At 41.6% G+C, this 26,211-nt stretch overlaps 1 protein-coding gene across 3 annotated transcripts in view; it reads left to right on the top strand.

Annotated features, from left to right (window-relative positions):
* Positions 1-26,211, top strand: part of WWC2 (WW and C2 domain containing 2) — a 201,897-nt gene that overhangs the window by 91,106 nt on the left and 84,580 nt on the right. For 2 of the 3 annotated variants that reach the window (XR_013446669.1, XM_036071321.2), the window contains exons 2-4: positions 8,884-8,993; positions 20,965-21,168; positions 21,966-22,042. Coding sequence is in view for 1 of the 3 variants with exons in the window: in XM_036071321.2 (XP_035927214.1) it covers positions 8,884-8,993; positions 20,965-21,168; positions 21,966-22,042 (391 nt within the window). In the remaining 2 variants the exon portion in view is untranslated. Of the gene's footprint in view, positions 1-8,883; positions 8,994-20,964; positions 21,169-21,818; positions 21,852-21,965; positions 22,043-26,211 lie in introns of those variants that run through there. The other variant, XM_036071322.2, reaches the window with a different exon arrangement.

The following is a 26,211-nucleotide window of genomic DNA, read 5'->3' as shown; positions in this document are numbered from 1 at the left end:
GTGTTGCTATTTTTAAAAAATAGTTTATTGAGGTGAAATTCACATACCACAGAATGAACCACTTTAAAGTGGCATTTACTACATCTACACTGTTGTGCAAGCACCGTCTCTGGTTCTGAAACATTTCTCTCCTTCCAGATACTCATCCAGCAGTTTCTCCCCATTTGCCCCCCTCCCTAGCTTCTGACAACCACTCCTCTACTCTCTATCTTTATGGATTTGTTTATCCTGGATATTTCATGTGCGTGGAATCGTACCCTATGTGACCTTTGGGGTCTGGCTTTACTTAGCCTAATGTTTTGGAGGTCCTGTGCGTTGTAGCACGTGTAAGCACTTCATTCCTTTCCATGGCTGGATGATACTGCATTGCACGTATATACCACACGCAGTCTATCCGTTGATGGACACTTGAGGTGTCTCACTTTTTGGCTGCTGTAGACAGTGCTGCTGTGAACATTATGGGCATGCAGTGGCTTGGGTACCTGTTTTCAGTTCTTTGGGGCATCTACCCAGGAGCAGAAATGCGAGGTCATGTAGTAATCCTGTGTTTAACTTCTGAGGAACTGCCCAACTGTTTTCTGCAGAGGCTGAAAACATGTTACCTTCCCACCAACAATGTGCAGGGGGTTTCCCTTTTCTCCACATCCCTGTTAACACTTGTTACTTTCTGTTCTGGGGGTGTTGTTCTAATTATAGCCATCCTGGTGTGTATGAACTGGTACCTCATTATGTTTTTTATTTGCATTTTCCTGTTGACTAATGATGTTGAGTACTTACTACTATTCTGTATGTAGGTGGAAATATGAAAGAAAAAGAAAACCTTGCTTTTCAAGACCTTATTTTAAAAATTTTTAAGTGTTCTTTGAGGAAAAAAAAATGTTGACTTAAAATTAAATGAAGCGACTCCAATCTGAGAATTATTAAGCCATTAATTTTGTTTAAACATCTCATTAAACATAGTTTTCATCATATAGGTATTTCTGAAGCAGAGGCTTCTGCCTCCAGTTTCATTTTTAAATTGAGTTTGTTTTCCTTTCTCCATCACCTGGATGGATTAGGGCTGTGATTAGTGGTTTAACTAGTGATTCTCCAAGTATGGTCCAGGGGCCAGAGTATGAGCATCACTTGGGAACTTGTTAGACATGCAGGTTCCCCACCTCGATCTACTGAGGCAGAAAGTGTGGGGATGGGTCCAGTGATCTATTTTATAATAAGCCTTTCAGATGAGTTGGATGTACATGTAGGTTCAGGAGCTACTGCTCGGAATCAACATTTCCAGGCTGATCTTACATTAAAGAGCTCCTGTGGGAAATGTGATCCATAATTTTGACCTTATAGGCACCAACTGTTTTTTTTTAGTTAAAATAGGCAGACAATGTAAACAATTAAGTCGAATCATTTTCTAACCTCCTGTTTCAGAATTGCATGTATAAATATAGTATTACTTAGAAATTGCAGTTCAGTCTACAAATCCTATCAAAAAGATTAACTATTTTTTAAAAAGCTGCTTTTGATCGTCGGTCAGATCTTTAAAAGAACGTAGGAGTTGTGTGTCCCTGATCCGTATCTTTCCCTCTCTCTGTGATTGTACTTGACCTCCTCGTCCTTCGGAGCCTCTGTTGTGAAGGTGGACAGTGTGAAGGCCTGTGTGGGGGCACGTAGCCTTTGCCGCCTTAATAGGAGCCCCTCAGGCCGTGTAGACAGCCACAGTGTACCCCTCTGCCCAGCGATGCTGCTTCAGCATACAGACCCCTCCCCTCTCCCTCCAGAACTTTTGAAAGGGGCCCCTTTCTTGCCGCTTCTTCCAGAAACTGGTGGAGAGTCAAATCCGTATCAGTAGCTGAACGCATGCTTTAGAGAACAATGACAGCGACACACTGCATAATCAGCCCAGTGGCTGGAAACCACAAATGTTGACTAGAAAGAGGTATGTGTTACCCAGTCGTGTGCTTATTGGATTACAGTTTAAGTTTTTTTTTCCTGCATGGGCTATTCAGATGGCAATAACACTTATATGTACTTCGCAGAGTTTTATGAGGATTTAACACACACATTTATATGTATTAAAGCATGTGTGGTACATGGTAAACAGTGAATGTTTTGTATTTTTAGTATAATTACTTCATGTAAAAGTTGACTTCTTTCTACATAGAATAGTGTAAGCGTTGACATTTTTGCAAATAATACAGTTGAGTCCCCAAATCGACAGCATAAGCGGTGTGCTCTTTCAAAGGTGAGTCACCCACAAATATTGCCTTTCAGTCATATATTCATGAAGTAGCTATAGATTGGGTTAGGTGGCATAAGGGAGATTTTGACAGGGTCTCCTAAAGCCCTCTAGATTTTAAGATCTCTAGGTTGGAATGAATAAATGGTTAGGAAATGAACATTAAAGATGAGCCAGAAGATTTGAGGAAAGGTTTTCTTTAGGGTGGAGGGATTGAGTATATTTGTAGGCCAAGGGAGAAAAAAACGAACTATACGAGAGGAGTTTCATGCTTGATACTAATTGATGGGATGTGATTGCAGAGCAGGGAGAACCCGGTGGGATTATGGACAGGAGATTGGTAGGCTTTTGAGTAGAGAAGGGATATGAGCAACGGTGAGGGGAACCAGACAGTTGGGTTCTAGGAGAGCAGGTTTGGGAAACAAGACCGTTGTGTTCAAATTTGAAAGCCCATCACATGGAAGAAAGATTACACTGGTTCTCTTTGGCAACTAGGGAAAAAACTAGCACCAGTGGGTAAAAGAGGAAGACCAGACCTCGGGCCACCACAGAAAAGAACTGTCTGAGAGCCCAAGCAGGTACAAAGATGACATGAACTCAGTCTGGAGAAACGGGCCTGGTTGGGCCCCCCAGTTATGCTCCTCAGCAGCGAAACATTGGGTGAGCCATTTAAATCATGGTGCCCCAGGCTCCTCCTTGACCCGGTGTATTGGGCTCAGGGCCATCCCTGTCTGGCAGTTCTCCTGTCTAATATGGCTTGTTTTGAAAAATTTAAGCTAATTTCCTCAAAGATACGAAGTTCACTTCATCCACCCTCCTCTGAAGTGGTCTGTATAATTTCTCTTAAGAGCCGTTTTCTTCTTGCTGCCACCATTCACCCTTTTCTGTGATTCCCCCTCTTTCTGTCCCTTTGCTACTTCCCCTGACTAGTATAGCGATAGAAACAGATAGACGTATTGAGGGGCCTAATTAACATCATTATAAGTTAATATTCTGTCAGGCCTCTGTAGCCGTTCAGCGCTGTTTGTGTGGGCAGATCCCGTAGTAATCCTAGACAGCTCACAACGTGAACTCTGCTTTGACTAAGCCCCACGAGAGCCGCAGATACCACAAAGCAAAAACAACTGGGAAGACCTTTCGCATTCACGCTAAACTATACATCTGGGGGACTTAAACTGTGGCAAGAGTTTTATTAACCCGAGAATGGCTTTCTCTGTCAAGTGCCTTTTCTTTCGGTGCAATTAGTTCAAACTCAGTGCTTTGGGATTTGTGCTTATGCGCACGCAGCATTCACCATCACGTAATTGTGGTGAAGAGTAAATCTGTGTGTGTGTGGCAGATGTCTCATGTCATAGGACAGGTATCCGTGATTGACAGTAAGCCCTAAATGGCGGATCATGTGGAAGGATGAGACAGTGCCCACAAAGAGAGGAAATGCCGTGCAAAGTTCAAATTTTGTATGTGAGCATTGGCAAAGCGCTGTAGTAAATTGGCATTTTCTTCACATTAGTCACGGTGCAAAAGAAGGCGGTTTTTAAAGCAAAGAGTAATCTCTGGAATTTAGCATAAAGACTCTTGTTAGTTTCAGGCTTTTTGCATGATGTTGCTCCTTTGTGGGGAACCAACAAAAAGCAAACTCCATCCATTTTTACTTCCTGAACATCAAAGGAAGATGGAATGTTTCAGAGATTCCTTGTGCAAAACAAGAGGAAGAAATTTAGAAACTAATCAACGTTTCTGCTTACTGTATTTGTTCTAAGTCATATTGTTTCTAATTTTGGAATGCATCTGTTAACTTCTTTTTGTTTTGTGTTACTTCTTAGTATGTCACAGTAATATGTTCCCATTATCAGGATAGCAGCAGAACTGAGTGCTTAATTCTATTTGGTATCTGAGAATGTTATTCTATTTATACCTTGTAGTTTGGATAAGAATTAAATTCTAACATTTTGAAATTTATACATATGTATTTTAATGGTTTTACTTATTGATAGAGTGTGGAGAAAAGATAGGTACTTATCCAGGTACAGAAAATAAAGCATCTAATTGATTTTTGAAGTAACACTGCAAAGAAATTTTTACATTAAAATTTCCAGGAATGGAAACTTTTGAATTTTTTAACTGAGTTCATAATTACATGTATACTTATAGATGTAATTCTAGTCTTAGAACAGTGACAGTTAATAAAATGCTTATTATCTGTTGAGCAATTAATAGGAAAAACTGGATAATTTCCAAGTAGAGTCAAATTACCGTAATTTGTAATCATAACCCATGTTCTGAAGCTTTTGTGACTTCTCATTCTTAGACTGACAAATACATTCATGTCATACTCAGGCTGAAGCATGTTGATTTGATACCAAGATAACACTTGTGTAATACCACTCTCTTGTCATTTAAACTTACATATCCGTGTCTTATTCATTTCTTTAGGATGCATGTGCATTTTAGACAGCGCTGATAAAAGAGTGAGGGAAAGAGAACAGAATAATATGCAAGGTAACCTGGCACAGGGGCTTTGTCTAAAAATCAGCTTTATCAACAGAGTCAGAGATCAGTCTTACAGACAATGTATGAAGGCAAGGCCGCTTCCTGTGGTATGGGGTTTTATTGATGTAGTATCTAATTCCTTTATCAGTTTTCCTGGGCAGTTTACGATATAAGATGGAATTTAAGCACAACTAAGAGCATGGTTTTTTGACTTGGATTGGGTTCAAATTGACTCCAGGTTTGCAAAGTAAATCTGACGAGTTGCCATATTATTGCGTGCATTACCTAACATGTCTGGGGCTCATTTCACTCATCTAATATATACTGAAGCTTCCCATTCGTCGACGATTATGTTGTTTAATCCTCATTTAAACTTCACGATCCGCCTTCCCCCCTTTAAAAACGATTCAGAAACAGGGGTTTTTAAGGTTAGTAACCTGCCCTAGGTTGTCCAGCAGGTAAGTGGCAGACAGGGAATTGAACCCAGCAGATCTCTGATGCCAAATTTCAGGCTCTTACCTTCTGAGCCAGTGGTTCCCAAATTTTCCATAATTACCTGGAGAGCTTGATTAAACATGCATTGGTGGGCCCTCAAGTTTCTGATTCTGTAGGACTCCGCCTAAGGGCCCAATAATTTGTTATTTCTAACCAGCGCCCAGATGTTGATGCTGCTGGTCGTGAAGACCGTACGTTGAGAACTACTGCCTGACTCCATTCCTCTGAAGAACAAATTAGAGAATTCATGTGTTGCGCTTGGATTGATAATTTCTGACATCTGGTGACTATTTACCATGTCCTTGACACTGTTCTAAGTTATTTCCTTTTTAATCTCACATTAATCTTAAGAGGCAGTTAAATTGCAGGGAGAGGATAAGGGGGGTGTGATCACCACTTAAAAGAGAAGGAACCTGGGGTAGATAGAGGCTCCCAGTAAGGTGGTCTCCTAGTGTCTCAGGGGCAGAGCTGCTTGGTCTCCTTATTACTTCCATCAGCTGAACTGGTTTCAAAGGCCGGTGTCCCCAGAAGCAGATTTCGGGCTTTGGGAACATTGAGAGTAAAGGAGACACTCCCTTCTTTTCATCCACTGGTATTTTATGTCCTTGGAGGGGGCTATTGTAGGCGAGGCCTGGGAAGAAAGCGTTTCCCTCCTTTACGTATTGATCTCCCAGCATTCTGAAGGGTAGGTGACACAGTTTGTCATTCTGATGAATGATGAGATTCTGGAAACGAGCTGTATTTCAGTTGAACTATGTCATTGTTGATATTCATTAGCATGGATAAATGGGATTCCAGGTGATTCTGTATGTAGGAACTGTGTTGGTGGTGGTGCCCGTGGCTAAATCAGAAGGTATGTCCACTGATGTTGGCCACCCGACAATAGGACATTCACTAACCTGTACTATTAGCCTGCCCAGGCTGCTCTAACAGCCAAGGAAAATCTCAAAATCAAAAATGAAGAAAGTGAGAGAGAAAAATCAACCCAACATTAAGTTTGAAACCCGTAGTGCTTAGGAAACTGTGGTTTCCATCATTCATTTTAAAGCTTAAAGAGAAAGCATAACAGAAAACTATAAAATAATCATGAAAGAAATTGAGGAAGACACAAAGAAATGGAAAAACGTTCCATGCTCATGGATTGGAAGAACAAATATTGTGAAGATGTCAATGCTACCTAGAGCAATCTACACATTTAATGCAGTCCCTATCAAAATACCATCCACTTTTTTCAAAGAAATGGAACAAATAATCCTAAAATTTATATAGAACCAGAAAAGACCCCGAATAGCCAGAGGAATGTTGAAAAAGAAAAGCAAAGCTGGCGGCATCACAATTCCGGACTTCCAGCTTTATTACAAAGCTGTCATCATCAAGACAGTATGGTACTGGCCCAAAAACAGACACATAGATCAATGGAACAGAATAGAGAGCCCAGAAACGGACCCTCAACTCTATGGTCAACTAATCTTTGACCAAGCAGGAAAGAATGTCCAGTGGAAAAAAGACAGTCTCTTCAACAAATGGTGTTGGGAAAATTGGACAGGCACATGCAGAAGAATGAAACTGGACCATTTCCTTACACCTCACACAAAAATAGACTCAAAATGGTTGAAAGACCTAAATGTGAGACAGGAGTCCATCAAAATCCGAAAGGAGAACACAGGCAGCAACCTCTTCGACCTCAGCCGCAGCAACTTCTTCCTAGAAACATCGCCAAAGGCAAGGGAAGCAAGGGCAAAAATGAACTATTGGGACTTCATCAGGATAAAAAGCTTTTGCATAGCAAAAGAAACAGTCAACAAGACCAAAAGACAACCGACAGAATGGGAGAAGATATTTGCAAAGGACATATCAGATAAAGGGCTAGTATCCAAAATCTATAAAGAACTTATCAAACTCAACACCCAAAGAACAAATGATCCAATCAAGAAATGGGCAGAAGACATGAACAGACATTTTTCCAAAGAAGACATCCAAACAGCCAACAGACACATGAAAAAGTGCTCAGCATTGCTTGGCATCAGGGAAATCCAAATCAAAACCTCAATGAGATACCACCTCACACCAGTCAGAATGGCTAAAATTAACAAGTCAGGAAATGACAGATGTTGGAGAGGATGCAGAGAAAGGGGAACCCTCCTACACTGTTGGTGGGAATGCAAGCTGGTGCAGCCACTCTGGAAAACAGTATGGAGGTTTCTCAAAAAGCTGAAAATAGAGGTACCGTACAACCCAGCAATTGCACTACTGGGTATTTACCCCAAAGATACAAATGTAGGGATCCAAAGGGGTACGTGCACCCCGATGTTTATAGCAGCAATGTCCACAATAGCCAAACTATGGAAAGAGCCAAGATGTCCATCGACAGAAGAATGGATAAAGAAGATGTGGTATATATATACAATGGAATATTATGCAGCCATCAAAAGGAATGAAAGCTTGCCATTTGCAACGGCGTGGATGGAACTGGAGGGTATTATGCTGAGGGAAATAAGTCAATCAGAGAAAGACATGTATCATATGATCTCACTGATATGAGGAATTCTTAATCTCAGGAAACAAACTGAGGGTTGCTGGAGTGGTGGGGGGTGGGAGGGATGGGGTGGCTGGGTGATAGACATTGGGGAAGGTATGTGCTATGGTGAGCACTGTGAATTGTGCAAGACTGTTGAATCGCAGACCTGTACCTCTGAAGCAAATAATACATTATATGTAAAAAAAAAAAAAAAAAAAAAAAGAAGATAGCAGGAAGGGAAAAATGAAGGCAGGGGGAATCGGAGGGGAAGTCGAACCATGAGTGACTATGGACTCTGAGAAACAAACTGAGCGTTCTAGAGGGGAGGGGGGTGGGGGGATGGGTTAGCCTGGTGATGGGTATTAAAGAGGGCACGTACTGAATGGAGCACTGGGTGTTATACGCAAACAATGAATCATGGAACACTACATCAAAAACTAATGATGTATGGTGATTAACATAACATAATAAAATAAAAAAAAAAGAAAGCATAAGGCAGCTTCAAAAGGCGACATCACATTGATACCTAAGTATTTTGTGTGTTTGGTTCCATTAGAAATTGTGTTGAGTGACTGGTATGTGTAAGATACTTACAAAAATAAAATATACTTGTCCCTCCTGTCATAGTGGACCCCACATTCAAGTAAGTGTTCAGTTAATTTATACAAGAGCATCTAAATCTAGAATTAGTGTATCCTGATACGTATCTTGTCTTAGAGTTACTGGTGTGATGATTTCCATGATGCCAGGATTTGAATCCCGGGACAAATTTTTCTTTGTCATGGGAGAGCCATTTAGTGGAGAGCTGGAGCAGGGTCCCAGGCCTCCTTACTGTCAGCTTGGACTTCTCCCTGATTTAAAATGGCTTTACTTATTTATTGTATGGATTTATCTCCCAGTCTTAAGCTGTGAACTTTGCAAAGGGTATTATGACTTATTGTTACTTTTTTGGATATTCATCTCTGTATTTTATCCTTGTTTTTTTTTTTTTTTTCTGTTAAGATTTCAAACACAGCCGTGCAAACTCTAGACACAATTGAGAACAAAACGGAAATGCCACCTAGACACGTCTTCATTATGGTTAGGGTACCGAATTTTGACCTATGTTGTTTGATGGAAAGAATCACCGTGCATTTATTCTGGTCTGTTGCAGGTTAACGAAGCCCTTGTCATTTGCTGATTGTGTTGGGGATGAGCTGCCGTGGGGCTGGGAAGCAGGGTTTGACCCACAGATTGGCGTCTACTACATCGATCATGTCAACAGTAAGTTTTTCTTTTTTGTAAAAGTAACCCCCCCCCCCAATCTGGAATCATACAAAAGGGTAAACACTCTACAAAGTGAATTTTTTTATTTTAAACCCCACTTTCTCAGTGACTAATATTACCTGAAATGCCCGTTTTGGAATCTGGGGCATGTATGTACATTGGGCTTATGGGGGCAGAGACAGAGAAATGAATCTGTCTGTCTGTGTGTCTGTCTGCGTGGTAGGGGTGAGTGTTCTCGAGCGCAGGTGTGGGGGCCAGTGGAGACCATGAGCCGTCCCATGACCACTGCCCTTCAGAGTGGGGTTCCTCCTTTTCTGTCCTTGCCGCAGAGCTGGGCATGCTGGGCATGCCGCGTACAGCCAGGTCCAGTGGCTTTGTGTGTGCTGTGGTGGGAAGGGGGGCGACTGACATCAGCACCTCTCGAAGATGCAGCTGTACCGTGGAAAAGACTAAACCCTTGTTTTGTTTTGTTTCCTGATTTCTTTGTGGTTGTAAGGGGAGCACCTCTCATTTTAACAGCTTTTTAATCTGTCAGATCACTGGCATGGTAAGGCTAGGCAGAGGATTGCTGTGACCATGAACAACTTTTTAAAACACATACTCGAAGCATTGTTTATATGTCTGTGTGTGTGTGTGAGTGTGAGTGTGTGTATATTTACTCCCTACCCACCCCTTTAAAAAATGTATTCAGATGGATGCATGTAATACTCACTGATACTCAGTTTGCTTATTTCATTTAAAAGTGAGCATCTTGAGGGGCGCTTGGATGGCTCAGTTGGTGAAGCATCTGCCTCTGGCTCAGGTCATAACCTCGGGGTCCTGGGATCGAGCCCCGTATTGGGCTCCCTGCTCAGCAGGGAGTCTGCTTCTCCCTCTCCTCCCACCTTGTGCTCTCTCTCAGTATCTCTGTCTCTCTCTCTCTCAAAGAAATAAATAAAATCTTTAAAAAAATAAGGATTTTGAGTAATATATAATGATTTATACTCTGTTATCTTATTTCTCATAGGTCTATTATATTAAAAATTTACATAATATAGTACTCTTAAGGGGCACCTGGGTGGCTCAGTCGGTTCAGTGTCTGCCTTTGGCTCAGGTCATGATCTCAGGGTCCTGAGATTGGGTCCCACATCGGGCTCCCTACTCAGCGGAGAGTCCGTTTCTCCCTCTGCCTCTGCCGTTCCCCCTGCTCGTGCTCTTGCTCTCTCACGCTCACTCTCTCTCTCTCAAATAAATAAATACAACCTTTAAAATATATATATAGTGCTCTTTAATATCTTTAAGAATAATATCGTTATAAAAAAGTATCTTATTTGATGCTTGGTTATTAGTGATGGCTTGCAGCTGCCCTCGTGTAGGTATATGATAAAGTTTTTGAGAGGCACAAAAAGCCCATATTAATAACAATGATCTCTTAGAAACCTAAGAATGTTCAATATATAAAATCTGCTCACAGTACTTACATCAAATTTGAGAAAATATCCCCCCACTGATTCTCTGTCAGGGTCTTTTTTTGATCTGAGCAAATCCTCGCCTCCCAGGATGATTGGGAAGGGTTCCAGAACTGATGGAGCTGCCCCACTCACGCCTGACATCTGCAGAGGCTGAAGGCGTGGGGTGCTTGCTGAGGTGGGGGAGAAGGCTTTGTGCCCCCCGGCGGTCTGCTGGGAGGCTCCAGTCCCAGTGCGGTTGGGACACAGGACTGGCTTCCAGCAGTTCACACTGCGAGGAGGGGCTCTGCCTGGGAGACCACCGAGAGTGGACAGTAAAATGCTTCCCCTCAACCCAGCGGCAACCGGCGAGGCGGACAAGAGGGCAGTTAGGATGCCGGCATGGGGGGTGTTTGCTACCGCGCGGTGGGCGTGCAGGCAGCATGGTGAGTCACTGCGCGCTGGAGGGCTGCAAAGTTGTCCCGTTCTCACACGAAGATGGGATGGAGGGATCGAAGGAGCAAGACTTGGAAGAATTAAGTCAGTCTTTCAGCGAACACAGGTAGCTCGTAATCTGTTGGAGGAGAACATCTGGCGCATAGAGTTTGGGAACCAGCGTTTATGCACACATTAGTTCAATGTAACTGCAAGTAATAGTTTCTGTAAGCTTTACTGGCTTGTAAAATATGATTAGAAGAAATGTGACTTTTGTGTAGAGGCATCTCTCCCTGAAAGCTCGTACAGATCCCATGGAGAATTCATCATTGTGGGTTTTAAAGTTAGCTTTCATTTTTATATTTTTTAGTAAACCTTTCTTGATTGTATTGTTATTTGTGGATTTTATTGCTTATCAATGATCAACATCCAAATATTTTAATGTTATAATGGAAGGGACTACTTTTGGTAAGATTCAGTTCATTTTGAACAGTTGAAACTCCTGATGTCATTGCAAATAAATAATTCAGTGGACTATCCAGAGTGTATAACTACTTAAATCGCACTTTCATACAGGTTTAGCTTTTTTTTCCTTAAATAATATTTATGGAAGCAGAAACAAACCTCCCTGTCCTGGTTCGAGAGAACCAGGCTCTCATGGCCCTGAAATGAGAAGCTTAATTCCCTCAGCTTCCCTCTGGCTACCTGTAGAGTCTCAGGTTCCTAAAGCCACCTTTCGGGCTTTCCCTTCTATCTCAGTGGAAAAGGGGTTCTCCTGGACCCCCACCCCCGAGAGCCCTCTGAATAGCTTTTATTTTTTGTTTTATTTTTTAAAGATTTTATGTATTTATTTGAAAGAGAGAGAGGTGGTGAGAGAGACTATGAGTGGGGAGGAGAGGGAAAAGCAGACTCCCCACGAGCAGGGAGCCCGATGCGGGACTCGATCCCAGGACCCCGGGATCATGACCTGAACTGAAGGCAGATGCTCAACCGACTGAGCCACCCAGGCGCCCCTCTTAATAACTTTTATGTCCCATCCTTCTCTTTCGTTTCTTTACCCATCATTTTCTGGTTTTAAAAATTTCTCCCAGCATTTCTTTATCTAGTGGTTCTTTTGTCTTCATATTTAAACACTGGAAACTCTCAAAATGAAACCAAACCAAAACTACCAAAAGAAACAAATAACAGCTCTCTCTCCCCAACCCCATTTGTACTCAAAAACCGTCTTTCAGCCCGAATCCCTCACCAGCTGTAGCCCTCTCTTCCCCTCCGCCGGGAAGCTTGCTTGAACTGCACTGTGGACATTGGTCTCCGTCTTGTCACTGAGACTGGGCTCACCTGAGACCCCACAAATGGTCACATCCAGACAGTACCTCTTCCTTCATCCGACAAGAGTCTCTTGCCACCGTGGGTTATTTCCTCTTCTACTTTACTCCTTTGGATTTCACGATACCTTCTATTGGAATTTCTTTCGTTCTTTTTTTTTTTTTTTACCATGCCCCGCTGCTCTTACCCCCTTTCCTTTTGCCTGTCCCCGGCGTCAAGATTTCTGTAGTCGCCTTCTGTCTGCAGCCTGCAGATCCCCTTGGGTGATGACCTCAGTTACTTCCTGAGGCCGATGGCTGCCAAATGGGTCTTGTAAGTCTTGTCCCGGGTTCCAGATGCACGCAGTTGATTCTTACGAGGTGGCTCTTTCCAGTCTGCCCCCACTAGCGTGCCCTCCACCGGCTTGCCCTGCCACTGGAGGATGTTGTCCCTGTGTCGTGTGCTTCCTTGGCTTTCTGCCTCCCTTTGTGACATCTGGTTCCAGCCCTGAACGCTCTCTGCCCAGCGCCTGGGCCCTCCCTTGTGGCCACATCTGTCCAGGGCCCCTCTGCCCAGGCCTCGCTGCCTCCCACCAGCCTTCTCGGGCGTGCAGGTCCCTGCCCCCGTTCCGAATAAGGTGCCCTGTCCAGGTATTTCTGTAGTGCTAGGCCCTTAGGGATTTTTAAAAAAAAACATTTGTCACATTGCATTTAAATTCTTTATTTGTCTGTTTTCCTCACTAAATTGTGAGCTTCTTGTGGACAGTGACTGCAGCTTCATTTCTTTATCCTTGGGTAGCTCATATTATGACGAACTCTTAAACGTTAGAAGGACGGAAGAGCTTTATTGTTTAACTCGCACACTGAAAGCTTTCTGTTTGTTTTTGAAGAAAGTAAAGTTCAAGGATAAATTACGCTTCAGAGCGTACCCTTCTGAATATTTAAAAACTTAATTGTTAGAATACAGGTTTTTAAGTCTACCATTTTGCTTTAGTGCGATAATGGTATCCCAGTGGCCTGATGGATTTACTGTGCCCTAAAGTGCCCAAATTACCCACAGCAAGTAGTTTTCCCACTAAAAAGGATCTGGTCCATTATCTCATTAATCTTAAAGACATTCCTGTGAAGTAGTTTAGGGAACAAATGGTATTATCTTCTCATAACAGCTGGTCCACACATATGTTGTGTCTTGACATTGTATAGTTTCAGCATTATTTTCTCTTTATTTACAAAAAAAAAAAAAAAAAGAAATAAAGCCTGTTTGGCTGTTTAATACTATTTCTGTGTAACACTATTAAATATCTAGGTGTAAAAGATTTGACCTTGACAATGAGTATCTTCAGCCTTAAGTGTTTTATGATAGAATTCTTTAGTGAGTTTGTGTGGAGTGGGGGTATAGATATTGGTGGGCGATATTTGTAACTAAAAGGTAATTATGAAGTGCTGTTTATAAGGTTTTGATATTATCACCGTAAGTAGAAATAAATCACTTTTTGGGTAGCTTTAGAGTTGTACCTTAATTTTTTTGTCTCTCTTTTGGTAATGGAGGTCTCATTTACATTAAAAAAAACACACAGCTTTTACGTGTGCATTTCCGTGAATTGTGGCAAATGTGTAAATCTTTTGTAACTGCCTGTCCAGTCAAGATGCAGAATAATCTCATCATCCCAGTAAGTTCTTTCCTGTCCCCTTCCCCACTGCTGCAGATTGTTCTGATTTCTGTCACAGTGGCTTAGTTTTGCCTGTTCTAGAACTTCGTATAAACCGAGTACATTCGATTCTGTGGATGGAATCTTTCACTCAACGTATTTTTAAAGGAAAAGACTGCTGATACAATATTGTGGATGAATACTCATAGTACCTTTATCTTGATAAAGAACCCGTATCCGGATCATATAAAGAACTCCTGAAAATCAACATTAAAAAAACAAATAACCCAATTTAAAAAGGGCCAGCCACCTTAGATACTTCCTCAACTGTCTTCTCTGTCATCTGGCTCCCGTAGAGCCTCTTTTCCTGGTATTCTAGCAAGCACGATGTGGCTTCAACCTCGCCACACACTATCGAATGCTGCTCAGGACTGCCTGGGTCTCAGGACGGAGTGGAGAGCAAAGGAGCCTGCAGTGGGCTTCCACCACACCTCCAACCACCAGCCGCTGTTGCCTGCCGTGGGGCTGCAGCCCATTCCTGGGCTTCTCTGGGATGGTCGTGGGCGCCCCCTCGGTCCTCTGACAAGATGGAGTGGGTTTTGTCTTGGAGCTTTTTTTGTCTGTCCCCATTTCAGTAACCACGGATATGGGAAATACAAGAGGTAAGGGGGATATAAAACAGCAACAAAATAGGACTTATTGCTGTACCATTGTTCTCTGAGTTCCAGCTTCCTTCTACAGTCCTCCTTGCTCTTACTTACTGTGTAGCGTCTTCCTTTGATTGTTTTATGTACACTGTCCTTGCTGGTGGTGGTTGTCGTTTTGTTTCGCTTTGCTGTGCTTGGTTTTTAGTTGTAATCAGCGGGAGAGATTGGATAGCACACGCTTACTCCATATTACTCGCACCGAACTCCTCTGTATTAGTTTTGAAGCATCCCATGTTGTGTTTAAATTTCATGAAAATTCCTCAAGTGTGTGTAATATTTCATATGGAGCTGTTTCCTTTAGAAGAAGGGAAATAAATTTGGGGCCCAACTATTTCATCTCTGTCATAATTCACCCTTTATATTTTCCTGGGAGGATAAACTATTAAGTTATTTTATAAAGAAAATTTTTAGATACTTAAAACATCCGAGTAAAGCCTATGATGGTGGTGGTGATACAGATTTTTAGTGAGTGTAACTAACAGTTGTTAGCATCACGAATCTGTGTAATGATCTGCATGTTTCATAGAATTGTCACTTCGGGGGTCTAGTCCCAATCACAGTTGTCCCTTCCTTCCATCTAGATGGAGGGTGACGAAGATGATGGTGCCCTTCTTCCTGCACCTGGAACCTTCCTTCCTGCAGAACGCTCCTTCTGTCTCCCCTCATTTGCTGTATCGAGTGTCCTCATATCTTGTCATCCTCAAAGATGTGACCTCACCCTCATGCCCCCCCATGCCGTCCTTATCTCTACAGCATTATTCTTCTTTGCCGTTACCATATGAACGACACTTCTGCCTCTATTTCTGGCTCTTGATTGTCCTAGTATTTTGTCAGACATTTCATTTATAGGACACTGCTACCTATTTTGCTCTCAAGACTTCAAAACAAACAAGTACTAAATGGGATTCTTCTGTTTTCCCTTTGACTTTATTATCTTTTGATACATTATGGTCCTCATGATTACTACATTGAAAAATTTAGAATCATTTTGTCAGTTCTCACAGATTTTTATCTATAATATAATATCAAATTTGCTCCTTTAGCTACTTGTCCACTGGCATTTTCCTAATTCAGACCCTCATTATGCCTTTTGTTTCTTTCTCTTTTTTAAAAAAAAAATTTTTATAAAAGTAATGCATATGTATAGGAAAAAAGTAGAAAATACAGATAAATAAAAGGAAGAAAGAATATCCATATTCACACAACCCAAAGAGAACTAAGTATTCTAAATCTCTTAGTGTGTATCCTTCCAGACTTCTTCATATTGATACACACACACACACAGAGTTTTAAATATTTTTCTCTATAAAATTTTTGATATCTCAAGTGGGATTATATTATATGTATGATTTTATAAACTTTTTTCGCTTAACATATAATCTTTTATTAAAAAATTTTGTGCACAATCATATTGACTCTTGGAGACTTAGTCGAGCTCTGTAGAGACAGTAAAACCTCACATTTCTGTCAGATAATTTTCCTCCAATACAGCTAAGATCTTTCCTGGCCTTCCTAGAACCTTTGTGGCACACCATCGCTTACAAAATGAGTTTCATATTTATTAACCTGGTGTTCAAGAAACCGCAGGCTAGTCCCTCTCGGAGTAGTAGTGGGGAAGAAATGAGACAACATAGCCGAGTGTGGGAAGAACCGCCGTTGGGCTGGCAGAACAAGTGAGAACAAGTAGAAGGACCCTCTCTATTCTGAAGGGCGTAGCCGTGGCTGCTAGAGACAGTGCTTTGAGCTGATACCCAAAGAATGACCTAGTTAGCCAGGCCAGGAGAAGAACGGGCTGGGGTTGGGCTTGGGGGTTGGGAGGATACCCTCTCAGAAGAAGAGAGATCACAAGTTAATGCCAAAGGTGTAGAGAGGCCATAGAAAGCAGGGCTTGATGGAAGGAAGAAATTCGGTGCCTCTGAAGGCTGGTGTGTGTGGGGGGCCTTGGGGGTTGGCTGTAAAAGTAAAGGGCTGGTCCTGAGGGGCCATTGTCTGGAACCTTTCAGAGCCTTGTTCCATCACTGCCTGTTGCATGGAACCTTCCTTTTTCAGCCAGAGAAAACCCCGTGTCTAAACTGCCATGGCTCTTGGCCTTCCTCCTCTCAAAGCTTTTATCACTTTTTACTGGACAAACTCATTGTGTGTGTGTTTTTTTTAATTCGTGTGTCACAATTTCTTCTATATTTTGTAAGTTCCTTGGAAGGAGGGCCTCACACCCGAACATCTCATTTCACTTATATTGCATGTAGTAGGTGGTCAGTACTTGTCTGCGGAAGTAACAACAGATAATAAGCTCAGCAGGTAGTTTCTAAGAAGAAAGAGAAGGACAGTTACTCATCCTTGTGTCACCTGTTCTTCCTGAGCACAGCAGAAAGAACAGAAATAGGCATGACAGACGGGGATCATACTCTTCAAGAATCTAATGTCATCTTCCATGATAAGCTCTTGTAACTCACAGCCTGTTCTCTGTCTATAAAGCTCCACATCCGAAACTGATGGAGTGCGAATCCCCTTCAGGTACGGGACGTTGCCACAGACATCATGGGAATTATATTGCTTTCTGATACAGTGATTTCTCAAGGTCACCAGGTCTTAATACAAAACTACCACATTTTTATAATATTTTTTTAGTATTCACATTTAATAAATATTCTTTACAAATCCGTTCAGCAAATATAGGCGAAGGAGGTGAAGCACAATCCTGCTTTATGAAGCCTTCTTCTGAGGTGCCTCTGGGAACCCTCTTTTTTAGCTCACATTTGCATTGTACAGCATTTCGGAAATGTAGACGTTCCCACTGAAGCTCTTGTAGCATACAGTATTTAAACCAGCCTACCGGAGTGTTTCTGCTGATCTATCCAAATAAATGCAGATCGTTTTTTGTTTTGTTTTGTTTTGTTTTTTAAGATTTTTTTTTAAAGATTTTATTTATTTATTTGACACAGAGAGAGACAGCAAGAGAGGGAACACAAGCAGGGGGAGTGGGAGAGGGAGAAGTGGGCTCCCCGCAGCGGGGAGCCCAATGCGGGGCTTGATCCCAGGACCCTGGGATCATGACCTGAGCCAAAGTCAGACGCTAAACGACTGGGCCACCCAGGTGCCCCTATTTTTTAAGATTTTAAGAAACTTTATTTATTTATTTGAGAGAGAGAGCATGAGCAAGGAGGAGAGGCAGAGAGAGAAGCAGACTCCCCACTGAGCCGGGAGCCTGACACAGGGCTTGATCCCAGGACCCTGGGCCGCTTAACTGACTGAGCCACCCAGGTGCCCCAATGCTGATCGTTTATTATTATTATTATTATTATTATTTTTATTATACTTTATTCATTTCAGGGTCAGTCCATGTTACTTTCAGTGTTTTGTGGCAATTTAACTGTTGAACAGGTATCTTGTGGAAAGTATGCCAGTTCCCCAGTATGTAGGGAAAAGATGATTGGATGACACCTCTGAAGGTATTGAGAGAAAACTAGGAGTACATACCTTACTCTAACTGTTACAAATTTTTCACATTTTTCATATACATTTTGTGTTTGTAGTACCCCTTTGGTTGTCTAGTTTATTAGTTCTGTATCTCACTATAACATATTATCTCAAAACTTAGTGGCTCAAAATACATTTATTACCTCATGGTTCCTGTGTGTCATGAATCCAAGCAAGGCTCAGTGGAATCTTCTAGCTCACGGTCTCACAGGCTGGCTGTCCTCAAGGTGGTAGCCAGGCACAACTGGAGAAGGATCCGCTTTCACACTCACTCACATGGTTGTTGGCAGGATTCAGTTCCCTGTTGGCTGTGGGCCAGAGGCCCCCTCATTCCTTGCCACGTGGGCCTCTCCATAGGCCAGCTTACAGCATGGCAGTTGGCTTCATTACAGCAAGAACGCCAAGAAGCGCCAGGGAGGGAGGGCACGCCAAGGTGGCAGCCATAGCCTTTGGTAATCTAGTCCAGGTCCTACCCATCACGTCCTCTCTCATGTATTCACTAGAAGCAGATCACTAGGTCTAGCCCGTATTCCTGGGGCGAGAGTACGAGGAGGTGAGGATTATTGCAGGTCAGCTACAGTTAGGAAAACTTTTTTAAGACCATAAATTTCCATTTGGTAGAGGATGAGTTCTGTACTTTGAGTCAGCTTGCAGTTATATGTTGGAAATGAATATAAATATTACATGTTTGTATAGCCAGAGACCTGAGTTATAATGAATATCTTAAACTGAGAAGTTTTGGCTCTTACTGGCTGGTGTCTGCCCATTCTCCTTATTCTCCGGATGGGGAGGCTGCCCCACCGTGCTGATGTCCATCAAGGCTGAAGGGGCTGTCCGATCAGGACTGTTCCCTCCTGCATCTCTTTAGACATTGACTCCTAGCATATTTTTTTCTCATAATTACATGAGATATGCCTCTTTTGTGTGTTGAAATACATCTTTTAAAATGAGCGTTCAAAATACTATGGTAGAGGAAGCTCAACTTCTGTTCCCAGTGGCTGTGAAGTGAGGGTTCCTGGCCTGAGGCAGTGGTTCCAGTGTATCTGGCTGACCCAGGCCATGTTTGTCAATCACTCAGGACCTCTCTAAGCCCTGAGGGGACCCAGGCTTCCCAGCCCGAACCACCTCAGTTTAGTGTTATCCCTTATCCTTAGAGACCAGGGTAGTTAGACATTTCCAGAACCAGCCTGGCCCCTAAAGATTCTTGTGTCCACATCAGATCACCTCATATCATTGTCTGGGTTTTGACTTAAAACCCTACAACAAAGGTTGCAGCCTTTGGGGCCAACCAGAAACACGGACATTAAGACTGAGAGTCACATGCAAAAACATTTTAAACACAGTGTATGTCCCTGGACATTCCAGCAAATTTATAAATTAATTTTCCTGCCCTAATTTACCAGGAGCAGGTTCTCATATTCATACAGTGGCCAACCCATATGACCCAACTGTTTTGATAGTAAGTGATTTAATTTATAGAGGTGACTGATCGGCAGCACGAAGCGGTCAGCACTCATCAAAGGAAGTTGTATTACTCCCAGTTCCCAAGGGAAAGGGTGCACCGCCCTCGCTGGGCCACAGTGGGAAGCCGCTGGGTCTGTCTGGGTCGGGCGGGAGGCAGGAGTGACGGAGAGAGCGCAGGCCAGAGCCTCAGTTGGAGGAATGGGCGAGGCCGGGTAGGCAAGTTTGAGCAAGCTCAGGATTGGATAGTTTGAATAATTTCATGGAGAAGGCAGCCTGTGAGCCATTGCAGAGGAGGGCTTCTTGCAGTCTCCTGTGCAACCTTTAAACCTACCATTGTGTGGGTTCTTCCCACAGAAACTCTCATTGGGCTGGGATTTTTTAAAATTTTTTTTTTAAGAGCTCTCTGGGTGATTCTAGTATGCAAAAGGGCAGAACCAAGAACTGTGCCTTAGAGTATTCTCCAACCAGGTCTACGGTTTGGTTCGTTTTTTTTGGTTTTTGGTTTGTTTTTAATGTTCAAATCCACTATGGACTGACTGATATTTTTGTAAAATTCAATAAAAATGAGTTATTTGAGAAATGGGGAAAAGGGATAAAATGCGAGCCCAAATATTAGTAGAGTCAACAATATACAATAACTGTATAAAATTGCTATGAACATTTCAAAGTGTTACCTCGTGATTTCTGTCCTGGTTGTGGTGGACATGTAACAGAGTGTGGGACTCGTGTGGTTGGTCAGCAGAGACTGAGTAGTGCTGATGTCGAGGGCAACATGGCAAGAGTATCCTGTATTAAGTAAAGGGAAACATGTGCCATGGGAAGTGAATTGGGTTCAGATCACACAAGACCTTGAACGCTGGCATAAATCGTTTGGCTTTTATTCTCTAGGTATTGGGGAGCCAGAGAATTCTTGAGACGAATGGCCGGATCCCGGATCCCGGCTAAGGAAGCTTACTTTGGCAACTTTGTGTACAATGGCTTCACAGTGAGGATAATTGTTTTTTTTTTTTTTTTTTTTAAAGATTTTATTTATTTATTTGAGAGAGAGAGAATGAGAGAGAGCAAGTACATGAGAGGGGGGAGGGTCAGAGGGAGAAGCAGGCTCCTTGCTGAGCAGGGAGCCCAATGCAGGACTCGATCCAGGGACTCCAGGATCATGACCTGAGCCGAAGGCAGTCGCCTAACCAACTGAGCCACCCAGGCGCCCTTTTTTTTTTTTTTTTTTTTTTAAAGATTTTATTTATTTATTTGAGAGAGAGAGAATGAGAGCGTGAGGATAATTGTTAACAAGGATCTGAAAGGGGGTGGATGATGTGGCGAGCCACTGGGTAAAATCAAGCAAAAACTGTTATCAGATTTCTGGAGAGGTCACTTCATAAATACTAATGAACTGCTTAGAGGAGATAAGAATTAAAGCTAGCCACTTTTTTTTTTCAAAGCTTAAATCATCCAAAAAAAAAAAAATCCTTAAATTCTAAAGAATAACCCACCTAATGTATTTTCAGAAACCACACAGATTGAAGATCCGCGAAAACAGTGGAGAGGGGAACAGGAGAAGATGCTCAAGGACTATCTCTCGGTGGCTCAGGATGCTCTCAGGACGCAGAAGGAGCTGTACCACGTGAAAGAGCAAAGACTCGCTTTGGCCCTCGATGAATACGTACGATTAAATGATGCCTACAAGGAGAAGTCAAGTTCTCACACAAGCTGTAAGTATAGCGTGACTGCTCAGACTCTGGAAATGGGGACCAAAGTGTAGCTAAGAGAAGGCCACTTGGGTTTCAGTGGAGTTTCATTTTGAGTCCTGCTCCTTTCTAGGCAGAAAGAGTCCCCAGAAGCCACGAGAGGGGGTGAGGGCGCCCCGCAGACCTCAGCAAAACCCCTCGACTCCATTCCAGACAGAAGTCCCCACCCCCCTCATTTGTGGAGGATGAATCCCTTCTGGTTTTTGCTCCTTCCTCTGCCTGGTTGCCTTTTATTTATTGATGAGTTAATTTTTACCTGTTCAGATCAAGGCAAATAATTTGGCCCCTTTTGCTACTCTTGTACAATATTCTAGCAGGAGGTGGTGGGACTGTTGGCTGGAATGAAGTTTCTGTTGATCACCCTCTCACATCTCAGAAACTGATCATCTGGAGCTGGTTTGTCTAAAGAAGCAGTTTGGATGGGCTCAGAAGTTCTCTAAGTTTCTGGGTAACGCACAGCTCTGGCAAGCTGTATGTGCTGTCAGGTCCTCAAAGAGTTTATACGTAGGCATGAAATCCAGAGAACAGTAAGCTCCATGGTCTTTATGACATTCCTCTTTCTTGAGTTTTTATAAAAAAATGATAAAGGTTTGAAGATTACTTTTTATATTTAGGTGTCTGATGAATGACAGTAAAGGAATTCTAAAGTAAGTATCCACAGAAGCATGTAAATCTTGCTTTTAGAGTTTGTAAATTCCAAGCCGAGAGCAAGTTATACAACTTGTAAAAGTTACTTTTTTTTTTTTTTTCTCTCCGGAAAGTATTCTCAGGATCTTCATCCAGTACTAAATATGATCCCGATATTTTAAAAGCGGAGATCTCCACTACACGATTAAGGGTAAGATTTTTTTTTTTTAAATTGTGGTTCTCTGTTTAACATATGTATAGAATCTGAAGGTGATGGGGAGGGTCTTCATTGACCACCTGTCCTCTCCATTCGGTGCAGGAACCTCCTCCACTTTTGCCCCCGGAGGGTGGCCGGCCTACCTTTATGACCACATGTTCAGTGATTGAGAATGTCCTCGTTATAGAGGCACGTGTCCCATTTATCGGCAGTTCTGTTATCTGCAGTAGGTTAAGTGTATTATATATACCTCGTAATATTAATATGACATTTACAATATACTTAGTATATTTAGTATATTAAATCAACGTTCGAGTCACGGGAACTTACCTTATCATGCTCAAATGTGTCTTCCAGGGTTCGGTGTAGCGCCCACAAATCGTGTTCCCAAGTCATTCCTTCTTGAGGGTAAAACTTTACTAGTTTTTCACACTTCCTCATGGATTGTTTCCTGATCTTTACCCTAAATCTTTCTGACCACACTGCTGCTAAGACCAGGGCTGCTTTATCCTTGATTTTTGGAGTCTTAAAGACTGTTCGTCGAGTGAATACATTCATGCAGCCAGTATCTCAGTCGTGAAATAGATTCTTACCGTGACTCCAGACTTACCCTGCATCGTCACTGCCCTTCTCCCCAAAGGTAACACTGGCCTCAGCAACACTGTAGGTGAATTTCTTACTTGCTTCCTTTGAATTTTGCTAAAATTCAATACATGCTGCCATATGTATTCTTTCACGGCTTCTTTTGAACAATACTTCGAGATTCATCCACATTAGCCTTCCCTGCAGCAAGCATTCCACTTTGTGTACGTACCGTAAATTGTTTATCTCTTCTACTGTTTATGTACATTAGAGTTTATTCCAATTTAAATTAAAAAATATGTCTTAATATACATTTCTATGATACATATCTTTTGGTGCACATAGGCACACATTTTTGTTTGTTATGAAACCAGGAGTGGAATTGCCGTGTCGGAAAATAGACAAGCTTCAGTGTTAGCGAGGGCTGACAGAGGGCTTCGGGTCTCTGACTTGCTGATATCTGCCCTTAAAGCCGACATGACTTTCTATGCATGGCTTTTGCCTTCACCCCACAGGTTTTGAATTTTGTATTTTTACTCTCAGTTCAAAATATCTTCTAACTCTCTATGATTTCTCATATGAGGGTATTAATTTTTAAACAGTTGGGGATTTTCTTATCTTTTTTTTTTTTTTTTTTGACTGATTTGAGCTTAATTCCCCACTGTGTATTTCTCTGTTCTAAAATTTCTGTTGGATTATTTTTTATTTCTACTTACTTGCCCAAATTCTGCACGTGGATATGTAATTTTTTTGAACAAAATAATCACAGGTACTTTTAAATTCCATGTCTTTATTAATGCCGTGTATAGATTTCCTATATGTTGAATTCTTCGATTTGGTCTGTTTTTTTTCTCATGACTTTTGGTCACTATTTGGTCAAGCTTCTTAGAGCTGATTACTTTTTTATTAAGAGCCATATGTTATGTATGAAGAAATACAAGGATAAATTGAGGTTTGGGATGATCTTGTCATCCTTCAGAGAGGATTTAGTGTTGCTTCTTATGGACAGTTAGGCCAGGGGCAGGTAATTGTAATTCAGTCATGGTTCAAGATGTCTGAAATCTGGGCTTCATTCCTTTTCAAAGATTGGGTCTCTTTCCACTTCACCCTTTCTCTTAGGGCAGAGCTCTTCAAAATCCCACCTGAACTTTGGGGATATTTTGTGGGGATATTCCATTCCTGCTCAATGGAAGCCAAACTCCAAATCTCTCCCCTGAACCTCTCAGCTCTGTGGGACCACCAATAGCTAGGTCTCTGACCTCCGGCTTCAGTCACTGTGTTCTCCCAACTCGTCAGCTTCTCTGTTGTACACTCGAATGCCTCCAAAGGAAAAACAACACCAAGTCTGGATCCTGACTATGGGCTTTCCTTACCTTTTGGGTTTTTAACACAAGTTCTTGCTGCCATAGTAGTTCTCCAGTGTCTTCCTATAGATGTTTTGTTTTCTTTCTCACAACTTCTCTATTTGTTCTCAGAGGAAGAGCATGAGAAAAGTCCGTACTTTTGGAAGCTAAACCTCTCTTCAGTTTGGATTTCTTGGTTTAATGTGTGAAAACATTAATAGAAGTGTTCTGTGTCCTTCTACTGGAAATATCCATCCAGTGCATCACTGACCCTTTACTCTGTTGGTCCGCCCATATTTCTCTGTACACTTCTTGAGAATATTGTGGGACGGCTTGTCAGCTGCCTTGTTGTTGTACCTCAGTCTATACATTTCTGTGATTTAAAAAAAGGAAATGAAAGTATTTTGTTAAAACTTACTCTGAGTAAAATTTAATACTCACTGGAACTATGCACATATCAGGAAATTATTACATATTACAATTGCCCTTTGAAATTTTAAGTTTTTCACAGTTCTTGTCTTTGTAAAACACGTTGTAAATGGAATAACCACAATAGGAATAGTCTTCTATTTTTCCTTTTAGGAAAGGTGAAAACTAAAGAAGAGTTGTTGGTTTTTTTTAGTTCAAATTAGTTAACATACAGTGAAAACTAAAGAAGAGATTTCAAACAAAAGCATATAGGGTATCTCCTACAGATAACCATTTAGAAGGAAATGAAACCCCATCACAGTCGGGAGATCCCAGGAGATCCCAAGTGGTCACATTCCCCAGACCTGTTCTCCTAATGCAGCAGAATCTCTCAGATAAAGCTTATTTTATACCAGGTTTGATGTACTCTTACTATCAGAAGCCTTATATATATATATATAATTTTTTTTTTCCCCATCACTGTGAGACCACAGAAAGTGCTTCCCTCCAGAGGAGTTTATAAGACAGTCATAGCGAGCTGTAATGGAAGATAAGAAGTGACACTCTCTTCATCTCTTTCATTAGTGAAGAGGTGCTTATTTAACACTTTCTGTCAAGGTAAATGCCTTTTTAAAAATGTCCCCATAGCAAATTGGCCCTTGTGGTCTATGTTGCTGTAGTCGTGGTTTGAACACTGGCAACAACTGGTGCCTTCGCTCTCCTGTTTGTGCACGTTTTGGCCACTTTGAGAACGCCCCAGCCATTCAGAGGTGGATGGGTAACTTGGCAGAGTCTCATAGATTTTGATAATCTGGCCTTTCTTGGCTGGCCTACCCTGTCGAAATCCCTGTGTTGGCTAGTCCTTTTTTCACAAATTAATGCCACAGAAATAATAACTCACAAATGAGCTAATAACTTTTCATTACTTTGGTGTCTCGAGTACCTACCTGCATTTTCAGTCACTAACAATTTTTAGGCATAGCCAAACACTAACTTCATCTTCATTATTTTGATCTAACAGTATTAGTAGATGTCCTTCATTTGTTTTATGGAATTAGAGCTAGTTGGTCAAATATTGAGGAACTAGGTATTTAGGAACATCTGTCTAAAACATCTGTTTTATAGTGTGGTCATAGGTATTGGTGATAATTGGGTTTTCTTTTCCCTCTTGGTCAAATGGGATAATTGGGTTTTCTTTTCCCTGTAGGCAGCTTATTTCTCATTTTTGAAATTGTGAAATGAATAAGTTAATGCTTTTTATTAATATACTCATAACTTTTAGAGGTGGTATTTAATTGTGTGAGAAAATATTTCTTAGGAAGAGGAATATAAAAACTTTTTACTGCAAAATTTATTATTTCTACAGTGAAGTCCATTATTTCTATGTAAACTGGGAAAAAAACTATTTCATTTATTCATAATAGATACTTAGACCATATCCTTCTTGGGGTAGGAAATGGAATGTCTCATACAAACTGAAACTTAAATTCAGCTGATATTTTAAAAAATTCATACTCCATACAAACATTCATGATAAAAATTCTCAACAAAGTGGGTTTAGAGGAAACATACCTCAACACAATAAAGGCCATATATGGAAGACCCACAGCTAACATCATACTCAATGGTGAAAAACTGAGAGCTTCCCCTAAGGTCAGGAACAAGACAAGGATGTCCACTCTCACCACTTTTATTCAACATAGCAATCATACAATAAAAAGAAATAAAAATCATCCAGACTGGTAAGGAAGAAGTCATACTTTCACTATTTCCAGGTCACATAATACTACAAATAGAAAACCCTAAAGACTCCACCAAGCAACTGCTCGA

This window comes from Halichoerus grypus, chromosome 3 (assembly GCF_964656455.1).
Source record: "Halichoerus grypus chromosome 3, mHalGry1.hap1.1, whole genome shotgun sequence".
NCBI lineage: Eukaryota > Metazoa > Chordata > Mammalia > Carnivora > Phocidae > Halichoerus > Halichoerus grypus.
This window is presented reverse-complemented; position numbering and strand designations above follow the sequence as displayed.